This window comes from Suillus subalutaceus, assembly GCF_016647625.1.
Source record: "Suillus subalutaceus strain FC151 chromosome Unknown DFJ58scaffold_221, whole genome shotgun sequence".
Lineage (NCBI taxonomy): Eukaryota > Fungi > Basidiomycota > Agaricomycetes > Boletales > Suillaceae > Suillus > Suillus subalutaceus.
In genome coordinates this window covers 1-14,076 of record NW_024540470.1, presented here as the reverse complement: position 1 = coordinate 14,076, position 14,076 = coordinate 1, and the positions used below count along the sequence as shown (strand labels likewise).

General features: G+C 47.2%; 3 protein-coding genes across 3 annotated transcripts; 1 reads left to right on the top strand and 2 right to left on the bottom strand.

Moving 5' to 3' along the window:
* Nucleotides 1-2,475: 2,475 nt before the first annotated feature.
* On the bottom strand, nt 2,476-2,706 carry DFJ58DRAFT_608391 (uncharacterized protein; the record flags this gene model as incomplete). The annotated part of the gene is made up of 1 exon (XM_041380846.1): nt 2,476-2,706. A coding segment is annotated over one exon (231 nt), but the record flags the coding sequence as incomplete, so codon positions are not given.
* A 1,191-nt stretch (nt 2,707-3,897) lies between these two features.
* On the bottom strand, nt 3,898-5,168 carry DFJ58DRAFT_820870 (UbiA prenyltransferase family). The gene is made up of 4 exons (XM_041391982.1): nt 5,028-5,168; nt 4,591-4,975; nt 4,209-4,534; nt 3,898-4,150 (listed from the first exon to the last, which is right to left on the bottom strand). The coding sequence occupies exons 1-4, from the start codon at nt 5,127-5,129 to the stop codon at nt 4,088-4,090; spliced, it is 876 nt and encodes a 291-aa protein (XP_041236443.1). The 5' UTR covers nt 5,130-5,168; the 3' UTR covers nt 3,898-4,087.
* Nucleotides 5,169-12,172: 7,004 nt separating this feature from the next.
* DFJ58DRAFT_735582 (uncharacterized protein) lies at nt 12,173-13,803 on the top strand (the record flags this gene model as incomplete). The annotated part of the gene is made up of 8 exons (XM_041386662.1): nt 12,173-12,379; nt 12,421-12,491; nt 12,557-12,685; nt 12,740-12,971; nt 13,032-13,147; nt 13,207-13,340; nt 13,396-13,427; nt 13,483-13,803. The coding sequence occupies 8 exons, from the start codon at nt 12,173-12,175 to the stop codon at nt 13,801-13,803; spliced, it is 1,242 nt and encodes a 413-aa protein (XP_041236442.1).
* Nucleotides 13,804-14,076: the final 273 nt, after the last annotated feature.

Sequence of the window (14,076 nt, the reverse complement as noted above, 5' to 3'; positions counted from 1 at the left end):
ACCGCTTTCCTCAATGGCGAGCTTGATGAAGAAATCTACATGCGTCAGCCCCCGGGTTTCGAAGACAATGAGCACCCAGATTGGGTCTGGAAACTCCTCAAAGCCATCTATGGGCTAAAGCAAGCTGGTCGTCAATGGAACAAGACACTCGATGATTTCTTGCGGAAAGAAGGTTTTAATTTTGTTCGCAGCGAAGCAGACTATAGTCTGTATGTTTTACACAAGGATGACAAGACTATTTGGCTCCTCGTCTATGTTGACGACATGTTGCTTGCGTCGAACTGTCGGGCCTTCCTTAACGGTTTTAAATTGGAAATGAGCAAGCGCTTCGAGATGAAGGATCTTGGCGAAGCACGCCATTTCTTAGGGATGCACATCACGCGAGATCGCCCCAAGAAGCTCCTTACCATCAATCAATCCTCTTTTCTCGAGCAAATTCTCAGTGAAACTCGGATGTCGGATTGCCGCCCAGTATCTACCCCCATGGTCCCAGGCATCTCCTTGACGAAGTCGTCTGCACCCCTCACTCAAACTGAAGTCAAACAGTTCGCGCACATGCCATATGCGCGTGTCAGTTGGGGAACTCAACTTCGCCATGCGTGTTAGTCGTCCCGACATCGCATATGCAGTGTCGGTGTTGTCAAAATATTTGAGCAACCCTGGCATAGAGCACTACCGCCAGCTCCACCATCTCCTCCGTTACCTTCGTGGATCCACGCATCATTCCCTGACCTTTTGGTCTATCCAACCAAGGACTCATTGGTTACTCAGACTCAGACTTCGCATCTGACAAGGACGACAGCCGCTCGATTGGGGGCTATGTTTACTATCTTTTCTGTTCCCCCCATTAGTTGGCGTTCCCAAAAGCAATCCGTCGTTGCGACTTCGTCCACCGAAGCTGAATACATCTCCCTCTCTAACGTGGCCCGCGAGCAGATCCATCTCAGTCAGCTGCTATGCGACTTTGGTCTTGACCTGTCGCTGATCACCCCTACCACGCTGTATGGTGATAACAATGGAAGTCGCGCGCTAACGAAAAACCCGCAATTCCATGATCGGGTGAAGCACATTCACGTTCGCTATCACTTCGTTCGAGATCTAGTCAGCGACAGGACCATCATTATTCCTTATGTACCTACACACGATATGGTTGCCGACATCTTCACGAAATCCCTACCACGAAAACTTTTCTGCAACCATCGTCACTCGCTTGCTCTCCGTTCACCTTCAAACGAAGACCCAGCTGAATGAACTACACACGTGTCTCTAGTGATTTGCGTCTGAGTGGGAGTATCAAGATATGACCTTCATACGTACTTAATCTTTCCATTTTACATACACAATCACCAATCCTACCATGCGTCATACACGTTTCCCATTGGTTCTCCGTCCCAATCAAACGTATTAATTCCTCCCCTCGTCGGATGATCTCCCGGGGTCTTTCAACCCAAGACTGAGTCTGTCCTTAGTCCGAGTCTCGTTACCTCTCGATATAGACCCTCTAAGAACCTCCAGAATCTGCTCTGGGGTGTTTGATGTCAAACACCCCAGAGCAGATTCTGGAGGTTCTTCGATCATGGAAGAATGCGGCAAAGATGTCAACTCAAAGTTCTGGGCGACATACAAGAAAATTTCGACCCAGCAGATGACGACTCCCTGGAGCGGGCACTTCGGTTCACAAACACAAGATGAACTTCAGGTCTTTCTTTTCTTAGCCCTGGAACAACCCCAGGGGCGTTGGCAGATCCATGATCGAATTTTGTTTTCCTCATCAACAATGATAGCCTCCTTTCACCCCAGATGTCTGCGGGAGTTTGTCGATAGACAACACAGAAAGATATGAAAGAGGGGTAATGTACAGTGCGAGAGAATACGGGTAACAACGTATGGGGGGAGGAAGAAAGTGCCGACGCTGGGGATTTGTCACACTTCTCCAAAACATGGCTCGCTAGTTTCAAGCCACCTTGTCTTGTCACTTGTATGATCAAATAAGTTGAGTTGGGGGGAGGGGTTCAGACTTACTAAAATTCCACTTGGCTGGTCAGATCTAGGGCATGACGATAATATCCTCTGTCTTCAGAAACATTAAGTAGGTCTTCTCCACTTCCGGCGCGTGACAGCATTGAGCTCAATGATGTGACGGCCCCATACCTGAGCTGGTGCCCATGCGAGTCCTACTAGCATCCCTCAAGTACAGATTTTTGTAACTCTGAATGTCTGTCCTTGACTAGTCTGTCCAAAAATCTTCTTCTAAGAACTCCACAATCTCGGAGGCCCCTGGTCGATCTTCGGGGTTAACAGATAAACATTTCAATGAATATACCTTGTGTACCTCTTCAACACCAGTGAATTGACGGAAAGGTTCTATTCCTGCAACTCTTGCTGCAATAACATGAAACGGTTGCCTTAACCAACGATAAGGGACATGTTCGCACAACAGCTGCATGATATCAGCAACATAACTTACACGGAATCGAATGGGGGCCTACACACCCGGAGCATGATACAACCATATGAGTAAACATCTGCGGCTTTGGTGGGCATCACCACTCCTCCTTTTTCAGGTATAGCGAGCATCTCGGGTGCCATCCACCGCACATGACCTGGGTGGCAGTCATCAAAGGGAGAGTTTTGTGCTTCCATAAGGATCATCGAGAGACCGAAGTAGGCAAGACAGAGATTCCCGTCGTCGTCAATCAGAACATTGGTCTGTAGATTGTCGAGTTATCATCCTGAAACATCATAAATGCAAAATTTGTACACGTACACATGTCAAATCGCCATGAATCACCCCTTTGTAATGCACTAACAAGTCTATGAGCACATCTGATCCAGACGCGGAAAATATATAGATGTATAGTACTCGGGGCCGGCTGAGATCTGTCCTAACTGAAGACCCATCAGAATTTGTCCTGTTTTGCGAGATACGGGCGTACCATTCTTAGTTTATCGGCTTTGGAAAGAATATGTCCCTGTTTCAGATAGCTATCGAGCGACCCATTTTCCATCCACGGGGAAACTAGTGCCGGAAGTAGCCCGAAGCGTTCAATAATGCCATGAAAGATGAGAATATTTTCATGTGCCAGAGTGATCCAAACATAAGATTTGCAACAAATTTTCTGTTTGTTGGGCGAGCAAATCCAAAATCCGTGAACAAAGAATCTTTCAGTTACTTTTTGCACGCACATGGCTGGCCCTGTACACCAACAGTTTGTCATTTCCTTGAGGAATCCTAACTGATTTGACCGCAACCTTGAAGATTGTGGATATGATGAATCCTGGCCTAGAAGTTCGAGCACTGACCTTACAGGTCCTGGATGGTCGAGACCAAAAACACTTCCAGACATCGCCAAGTCCTCCTGTTCCACTTGGGAACGCCTCAAGTTTTTTGATTTTATCCACAGGAATATCCGTTGACTCAATTTTGAGATGTGTTTGGTAAGGGAACTGGGGACTCCCATTTCTCTTCTATTGAAGGTAATCTGTGACTTCACATTGAACGCAAGTACATGAACTTACTATAGACTTTCGAGAAAAGTAATTACCCATCGCAAAGTAATTATGTCGGCTGCGCAGCGTTCTAGTGAAAAATAGCTGTGATGGCGCTGTTCAATTAGTGGTTGGTTTTGCAGGTCAGAAAGTGGTCAGTGACAGGGGCCGGAAAGGGGTAAATTGCCGCCGATCAGGATACCTCAGAAGGACATGTAATGAGCGGCTTTCCATACTTGACGCCTTTGCCAAAATAGCTTTAAGTACAGCGTAGGTTCGAGGCAGACAACAAGTGACGTAAAGTTTAAATGCATCTGGCAACGCCTTTGTCGCCGGCGTTTTTGGTACTCTTGCATGATAGATCCCATGGCCGCAAGTGCTAAGGCCCACGCTTGAGCAATTAAAAAAAGCAGATTGAAAGTTGTGATGCATGTAAAACGGATGCCTAAATCGAGTCCACAAATATTATACTAGTAGCACCCATGCCATGCCCTTGGAAAGTGACCTATCACCGATGTTTTCTTCGAGTCAAATGACAGTTTTGTGAGGGAAGTCATCTAGAATGCTTCCCCAACCATGGTAACGACACAATGAGGTGCTACCACACCAACGCACGAAAGCGCACATTAGCTGGCAAAAGATGAACGCCTACGAGCCATATCTGTAGGGAATGATAAATGCTAGGTAACAGACAAGGAAATGTGAATAGAAATACGAACGTTATACAGGCGGTAGGTTGACTGGTCACAAATCTCGTCGCGGAAGAGAAAGTAGCGAATTCCGACCCAAGAACCCATAGAAACAAAAAGAACAGTGGAAAGAGGCCCAAAACTCCAAAATGATGCAAGCGCGAAAGAAAAGAGCGGAAGTGCACAAAGCATGTAGATACGAGATCCTTCGGGCGTTATAATCGGGAGAGTTCGTCGTCCTGCCCTGCAATCACCATTGACGTCGGCAAAATCCTGCGCATGGACTGTCAGAATTATGACAAGCGCGCTGCAGGAAAGTGCTTTTATGCTCGTTCCGTCGAGTGAAGATTCCCTTGCTAGAATATAGATCTCGTCAACGAAAATATCATCCCTCAGATGGAAAATGGCCTACAAAGAATCAACAAACAACCGAGTTCATATGTTACATAACCTCCTGCATTGCACAAATTCTTGAAAATTGGATGGTAACTGAGATGAAAATCGTCATACATGACCAGGAGCACAGTGGAAACTCCACTGGTTATAACGACGTTTAAGCTGAAAAGGGATGAAAGGCCCAAGCAGAAAAACATGAGTCCCCAGCGCAATGTACGAGAATCTTTCACGCTAATGCGCCCGGACGCCACAGGACGCCATGGTTTGTTCAAGACATCTTCATGAGCAGAGTAGGATTGGTTAGACACATTGAATTGAAAGAGATGGAACCAGAGCCAGCAGAGAGCGTAAGATAGGGATAGCGGGTTGTGGCGAGGAGATACGACAGTTGCAAATATCATCTACCGCAAAAATTCAGCGTCATGCAGTAATAGTTATTGCCAGAATAAATACCACGGGGAAAATTATTGTCTTGAAGTCAGATCTCGTGAAAAGCCAAGCAGTCTCGAAGTGATACAGCGCACAGCGCAAAGTGGTCGCTGCGAAGCGGGACATGAGTGATTTGGAGTCTTTTGCTGTCCAGCATTAAATAGTCCTAAACCATGGCCAGGCTGAATTCTCGGCTCCGGCCATTCCATTTGACATGAGGGGCGACCGGCAGGCATAGATAATACGGTGCCTATCACTAGGGTTGTATTGCACGCCGTGTTTGCAATCATGCCAGCCTCGTTCGAACATTCCAGGTTGCCGTTAAGCTACGTGTAGAGATTAGCAATATGCGAGTGACAACGATGACATCTCTCAGCATATGGGAGTATGTTGTTTGTTTTAATGACAGGTTGCTTCGACTCCTACTAAAGCGTCACTCTCGGTAGCTATAGAGCGGTGTATAGTTGACTGCAAACGAAATTTGGGTCCATTTGGAGGTGGGCCCGGGAGCTGCCATGCATGAGTACTTGTCAGCCCTTAATCGCAGTGGAGACCCACTCTTCCGAGAATGGCTGAGGTTGTGCGTGAATTTGAGAAGCCTTTGAGATTGACTGGCGAAGTTAATACTAATGATAGCACTGGTCTGAAATTGTGCGAGATCAATTATTTCTTGTCGTCGTCGCTTCATGTTGCATCTGTGTTGTGATACGCGTTAAGTACGCGAGCAATCCGAGGACATGCATGTCATTGTCAACGTTCATGCACTGACTAGCGGAGTTACGAGAACATCTGAGTGGCGGAGTAGATAGACAGAATATCGGAAATAGCCGAATATACTTTGCGCGCCAGGTGCTCCTATTACGCTGCTGTCGCTGTGCCTACTAAGCTCGGAATCTAAATCACAAGAATCTGGCATGCAACAGCTTGCAACAATCTAGTCTAAGGTTTCTTGTCTCCAAGTTGTTGCACATTGTTATAATAATGGCTCTAATATTGTTGGCGAAAGCACGATAGAAAACAAGCTTATGAAATTTAGGTACAGCACGGAACCACGGAAACGACAAAATAACCTGATAGGGTTGACATAGAAGTAGTAGTGACAATCACTGCGGAAACAAGAATTTGATCAGGTCTGGACCTGTCTGGACAGGGTGCGAAAAGACAACATAACCAGTACTACGGAAACGAGAATTTGATCAGGTCTGGACAGGGTGCCAAAAGACAACATAACCAGCTGCAGTACTGCGGAAACAAGAATTTGATCAGGTCTGGTCTGGACAGGGTGCGAAAAGACAACATCACCAGTATGTAATCAGGGGTGGCAAATCATGCAAATCCCGAGGTGATAGAGTAGTGGGAAGTACCTGTTTCGTGGTCTAATCCGACGTAGGAACACTGGCTATTGCAGAGCTTGAATGTGTATTACTAACACTATTCCGACGACTGAATTATATCTGGTTTGTAGTGTCTGCATGTCTGATTTCAGTCTGAATACCGTCATAATCATGTTGGGAAGTAGTGACAATAAATATGAGAAAGGCAAATGCGTCTATCCCCACCGGTTAAGGTGGAGAATGGTGACCGTTTGAGATCAAATCCCGAGGTGGGTTAGGCATTAATGTGGGCTTGCGTTAGATAGTCGCCCTCGCACCTAACCCGACGTACGAGCAGCATCTGAATATTAGGTCGGTGGTCTGCTTTGCGTCTGGATATTAGAGGGAGCGCTGCTTTGCTTCTGAATATTAGGCAAAAGAAGTCTGATTTATGTAGGGTTACAGTCGATACTTCCTAGGGATCCCTCCACCCCATAGCGGGCCATCCTAGGTAACGAATCCCTTCCCTCTCCCTCCTTCCAGCACCCGATGTTTGCTCAAGGCTTTCAACGCCGTCCCAGCGGATCTGCTATATGCGCTATGAATGAGCATCTTCGATGAAAACTGAGAGCAGGATACTTACCCACAGGAAAACAATTGCCCAACTTGCAGCTAATAACCACAGGTGTCAAAAGTGCCTAGGTTCGTCCATGATTAGGGCCTTCTACCGCTCATAAACGATGCACATACCTCAACTGGTCCTCAAGAACCTACCCAGAGAAGTTGGTTTGAAGATTTGAGCTAAGGAGATTATCATCGCTGAGAAATACGCGACCGTTTAACAGCTAAAGGTGGCTGGGAGAGGCAGCAAGGGGAAACGACATGCATGATGGTTCTGGTCAAAGGGACTTAGCAAAAACAAACGAAGGAACTCACCTCGTATGCGTGCATAAATTGTGCCTCAGTCGGGTTTAGGTCGGGTTGTGAAAAAGCTGTCTTTCCAGAAGGCGTGGATATCGTTGAATTATGACGTAGAAACAATGGTGAAAATTCAAGTCTGTATTTGGTCGAGTTACTATGTATACCACTAACCCGATGTCTGGTTTGCCTCTGTCTATGTGGTCTCATAGCTCCGAGACGCTTCAATTTTCTTCCAAGTCGGGTTTTAGTCTGTACTAGGTATGTCGAGTTATATATCCAAGCTGCCTCGGGTTATGGGTGGGGCTAAAAAGTCGTTTCCGCAGTAATTTTGCTTGGACGGATCCTCGCAAGCTCTTGATTGCAACATAGAAATGAACATTTCGATGTGTGCCGCGATGACGAATGTTTTGTTATACATACCGGAAAGCACTTGCACTACTGAAAGTCGATCAAGTTCTGTGAATAGGGTTTATACCACAGCATTGATAAATCACTGCCTGATGTGTCCGAGCCCACAACGAGTAAAAAGGTCACGCTGAAGATGGTTATAACCAAATACCTGGTTTCGGGCAATTTTTGATGATACAGAAATGCTCGAGAACCAACACAACTCTATCGTAGCCTGGCGTTTAGCTGCAGTCAGACTTACTAAATTCCACTTGGCTGGTCAGATCTTATGGTGGATCTTTGGTGACGGTTCGATTTGCCGTGCTGCCGTATATATTTACCAAGAACGCATCCCAAACGTCACAGTCACCACATATGGTGTTGGGCAGCATCTGCCTTTGTATACACGCGTCATCTATAGGGCTCGGTGAGAAATACGGATGCAGCAACACCGGCTACCGACTTGCTTATTCCTCAGGCTAGCATGTCTTGTGTCAAACTAGTCTTTTTATTTCATTTTGCGCTGACAAATAACTGCTAATTCTATGTGACTTCAACGAGTCCCCGCTCACCATATCGGCGTGGATGTTCATGCCCAGCCTTGCAGTCAAATCTCATCTGGTACACCATTCCGGTGTAGAGACTCGATCCTGAGTAGCCTCACAATGGCATATATTGCACTGTAGGTCGAGTCTACAATACTATGCATGCAACGCGACACTAGCACGATAAACGCGACGTTCGCACGACGCGCGCGACATAGGCGACACTTTCGCGACATAGGCGACACTTCCGCGACTTGCGCGTGCTTTAGGCGAATTTTCCCGCGCCTAAGCGCCATAGGGCGCCTGACTTCCCACTGTGTTTTCCCATGTCCAACCAAGTTCCCAGGTATGCATTTCTCCATTTATCATTTATTTCAACATCGTACCATGTTTATTTTCACTTGGTACACATTTTTCATTACACATTTTTTACGACACAGAACACACATTACCACGGACCACCACCATGATAGACAGTCACCATCTCCGAGTTTTTATTATGTTTTGAATAAATCATCGCAAGCCCTAGTAGCAGTTAGCTCTAGTGGCCATATCCGCATCAGTTGTCTTATCAGCATCTCAGTACACGTCTTAACATCTCACTATTGCTCGCATACCGCTTTCACCCAGTTCCGCTTTTCGACGCGCGACTATCCCGCGCTTCGCGCGCCTATAGCGCCTTTGTTCCCGCGCTTTCGCCTTATCACGCGCTTTGCGCATTCCCCCTAGAGTTGACCAGTGGATATTTACTTTCTCCGCTTCCCCTAAGGGACGAACATATCGCACTCATATTTTCCTCCCTTCAACAATTATATCAGCTGCACCCTCAGCTGAGTTGAAGATCCTTCACCGGGCATCAGTGGATGTGAGCGGACCAGATTGGGCTGTCAATGTACAGAGGCGGATTCTGGCCTTTGTCACTGTAGCGGTTGCCCAGGAACCGTTGACACTCGGGCTGCACTGCTCGGAGTCGAAGGCTTAACTTCATTCAAGATGAAAGACAGTGGAGAAGCACAACCAGAAGGGGAGGACTTCAAGCGACAACAATCCCGCTGAAGCAGGTTTTCACTGATCCCCGTCATTTTGTGCTTTTCTTCACGAAGCCTCTACTAAGTGAGTCATTCTCGTCTAGCCTTTTATATATATGTTATTATTAATGATGTAGACTGCACGTTCGGGCTTTCATTCTTTTGTGTAACCTGGCCGACGATGAGTCAATCCCTGCGGTTCAGATGTATATATTATCCATGCAGGTTCTGATTCTAGGGCTCCAATAGATTCATCCTAAACATCCCGTTGTGAAGTTCTGCCATCCAGGCGCAACCAATTTTCCAAATCAATAGAACTTCAAGTTTTTGCCCACAACAATGTTTTCAGGATATAAAAGCAAGCTCTGTCTACCTCAGTAGTTCAGAGTGCCCTTTGCGAAGCTTTTATCACTTTGTATATATCATGCATTTTTCCTTCAAGTTCCTCGTCGTCGTTACTACTTTGGCAGCATGCATGTCTGTCACTGCCGCACAGTGCAAACCTTCCTTGAAGGGCTGCGATACGAACAATGATTGCTGCAGTCACCGCTGTGCTCCAGTGAAAGTGAGTATGAATAGCTTGCTTTGCATCCAGTATTCGACCCTGTTGCTCACCCCTTGCACCTCGCACCATTAAGACTGCTTGCCGATGGGCTGGCAGCCCGTCCATGAGCACATCTGGACAGTGAGTCGTGTTTCCGCTTTCGCATTGGTGCTGTGGCTGATGGCACAATGTATAGTTCATTGCTGACTTGGTCAATGTGGTTGTTTCTGGAGTCTGTTATTTTCCCTGCTTCATGGGCAATAGAGGCACCTTTTTGATTAATCTGAACACTCATTATTGACTTACTTGAGGAGATGTGAGAAGCGATTTCAATGTCCACAATTGTGCTGCGTCATTCAGAGCTTGAATATTCATTGACAAAGTCTGCATTATGTGTATAGCAGCTGTAGCAGTCGAGGCGGGAATTTTGACCGCCGATGGGCGCGTCAAACTTTGGACATTTTCAATATCCATTCAACATTGTCTCACCACCCAACTTTGTTTATGGGTTTTCACGCTTGTTCTTGCTGAACATTCGCTCATGGATGGATCCTTCAAGGTCTATCTTAAGTAGTCATAGCCGACTGGCACTAGAACGTTAGAAATATTGGTGGTGCGGATTCAATGCCGATAAATGTCTTATCGCAACCTTGACATTCACTCATGGACAGCTCTTCGGAGGTTCATCTCAACCTCTGAGGTGTGCTGGCCAAAGTGATCAGAATCCAGATCTATTTCTCTTGGACTGTGCAGGTTCGAAACCTGCCGATTAGTCAGTTTATCTGACGAATTTCACCTTGCCAAGGGTAAATTCCATAAAGGGGATTCTTGCGGGTTCAATGGAATGTACAACCTCGGGCCCGCCATGGCTGACTAAGTGCGCCTGCCCACCCCTTCTTCGCTTCCCCGTCGTGGTTCCGAGATTGTTTGCTTGCCACTTCATATGGGCTCCAACAACTCAGAGCAATCAACATGTATTAATTATGGGTATGGTATGTACAGCAGTCAGTTTCTAAACTCTGTCATGCTCTCACTGTGAGTTTGCATTAGCAGCATGGGACATGACGGTCAGTCCAAGTCTATACAGAAACCGAACAGTCTTTCGAACCCAGTGTGTGATGGGCTGCTCTCCTTACAGCCACCATGGTCACTCTGGCTAGACCTCAAAGCACTCCATGACGCCCTTGTTGTTGGCCTCAGTTTGATCCCACCATATGCATTAGTTGGTCTCATTACGTTCAGCACAACCAGTACGTCGAACACTTGACTTGTTCTTTCAATCGTCATTTCAAGCTCATGCGACGCCCTTGTTGTCAGCTCAGTTTGATCCCACCATATGCATTAGTTGGGTCTCATTACGTTTGGCACAACCAGTACATATTTTTTTTGTTCTCATTCAAGCTCATGATGCCCTTGTTGTTAGCCTCAGTTTGATCCCACCATATGCATTAGTTGGGTCTCATTATGTTCGGCACAGCCAGTACATCGAACTGACTTATATTTTTTTGTTCTCATTCAAGCTCATGACACCCTTGTTGTTAGCCTCAGTTTCATCCCACCATATGCATTAGTTGGTCTCATTACGTTTGGCACAACCAGTATGTCGTATGTAGCAAATCATACGTCTTCAGTGGCGGTACAGGACATGCTCAGACTCAGTATGACAAACTTGCGCTGCACTCTTGTGCTGGCCAACCCATGCCCCAACAAGCTTGGCCCTGGTGAGTTTTTTTATTTATTGTCAAACCTTTATTCTGACCTGTCATGAATTGGGCTGCGCAGAGTGCAGCAAATCATACATCTTCCTGTGGCAGCAAGGAGTACATGCAGGAACAGATTCAGGATATGCTCAGACTCAGTACGACAACTTGCGCTGCACCCCGCACTGGCCAACCCATGCCCCAACAAGCTTGGCCCTGGTCACACCACACGAACCACACAGATCCAAAACTATTCATCCTGCCCTCACCAAGTATGTGCAGTTTACTCTGCTGCCACAAGTATACTGCTAACTGCTCTCAGCATACACCACACGAACCACACTGACCCAACCACATGGATCCAAAACTATTCACCACCCCACAAACCACACAGACCCAAAACTATTCACCAACCACACGGACCCAAAACTATTCACCACCCCATGAACCACACAGATCCAAAACTATTCACCACCACCCCACGAACCACACAGATCCAAAACTATTCACCACCCCACAAATCACTATTCACCACCCCACAAACCACACAGATCCAAAACTATTCACCACCTCACAAATCACTATTCACCACCCCATGAACCACACAGATCCAAAACTATTCACCACCCCACAAATCACTATTCACCACCCCACAAACCACTATTCACCACCCCACGGACCACACAGACCCAAAACTATTCACCACCCCACGAACCACTATTCACCACCCCATGAACCACTATTCACCACCCCATGAACCACACAGATCCAAAACTATTTACCATCCCACAAACCACACAGATCCAAAACTATTCACCGCCCCACAAACCACACCGACCCAACCACACGGATCCAAAACTATTCACCACCACATGAACCACACGGATCCAAAACTATTCACCCTGCTCTTGCACCGCACGAACCACACATTGCCAGTTGTGCGTGGTGGCTGTACAAGCCCCTAACAATTTACTTTCAGAGCAATGCTCGCTCCTATCCATTAACCACCTCCACCACCACCCCAATCACTGTCGAGGACGACAACCACAGGTACTATGGCTGATTTGTAGAAGGTGCGTGCCCTAGTGCTATGTCATCCATTGTGGTCTGACAAGAGTACCTGTGCAGCTGCTTTCTCCTGTTGCCGAAAGGGAGACACTCACCAAATTCACACTCGAGGAATTCAAGGGTCATGTGCAAGACAAAGATGGGTTGTCGATGATGGTCATTGGAGTTGATGCCGGGTAAGACAATGGGCTGAACGGCTTGCAAAACCTCGCTGACCTGCCACTCCCCAGTTCCTGGCTCCACTCAGTCTGCACCCCTCAATATCTTCCATTCGTGCAGTCCAGGGAGAACCCTGAGCTGTGCCGCACATTGATGTATGCACTTGCTGCCCTGGCCAGTGCCCCTTTGCATGCCCACTTTGTGTTCGGTGGAGTAGACCGTCCTGAAATTTGGACAGCGCCACCCTGGATTGTAGCATGTCTGCAAGAGCTGCTGCAGATCTTCGTGTTTACTTGGTCAATGGTGAGCATCAATTCCTCCTCCTAAATGCTGTAGAGGCAGACTGAGTGCGCACATCTGCAGGCCAACCACGAGGCTGAACGGGAGCTTGCCTCCTTATCCAAAGCTAACAAAATATGTGCTGTACTGACTGAAGACAGCAAAACATTTACGTTTGGTGCCAAGCGAGTCATTCGACCGTGAGTTGCTGTGATCCTTGATTTGATTTTTTCTGACTGTCCAACTGAGCCGTTTACAGTGCTGCCAGGATTGGTAGTGAAATCAAAGTCGATGTGTACCTGAACCCCGCTACCCCTTCATCTGATGGTGACGAGCCTTGCGGCCCTTGTTTTACATCAACCCAGCTGAACCTCATACATCTTGCTAGCTTTTGTAAGTCACACCTAGGATGGGGGTCCGAAAAAATACATGGCTACCTCTGGCGCAGGGTTTGGCGCGTTATATTCTTGCGTGCTTTTTGTCAGGTGAGGTGGCTTCCCTTGCTGCAGATTGCATCACTCATCCGAAGGCATAGCTCCCTGCAAATGGACTTTGTGGGCCACCACCAAAGCTGTCTTTCTGCATCAACTGGCAACTTGAGATTGACAGTGGTGTGTCGGCCTACAATCTCACCATCCTTGCCCCATCTTTCATCATGGCCATCAACCAGGGCCTTCAAGCAGGATGCAGCGACATTTGTGGATTCTCGAGCGTGCATGACGCTAGTCAGGCACCTGACCATGCAACCTGGTTTCAAGCCGATGGAGGGGTCAATGTTCCTACCAGAGTGTTTAAAACGAACCGCGCCCTGAACAGGTTCTTGACTTCTTGGACCATGAAACGCCTCCGTCAGTGAGTGCCATCGTGGTGGTAAAGTTACTTGCGGCATTGAACTGACAAGTGATACAGCGTTTTCAGTCCCAATCACGGTCCATATCTCCGACTGACTGGCATCCTCACCTGTCTGTGCAGTATGCTCAGGTGTCTGAATTATTGTGGCCAAAGGATGCAGCCAGTGCAGAAGGGAGCTGCACGAGCCACATGAACTTGCTGACAGGCACCCAAAGCCGTGCTGGATCTGTTATCAGTATCTCTAGTGGTGAAGAGGGGGTGACTGGAGTCATAGATC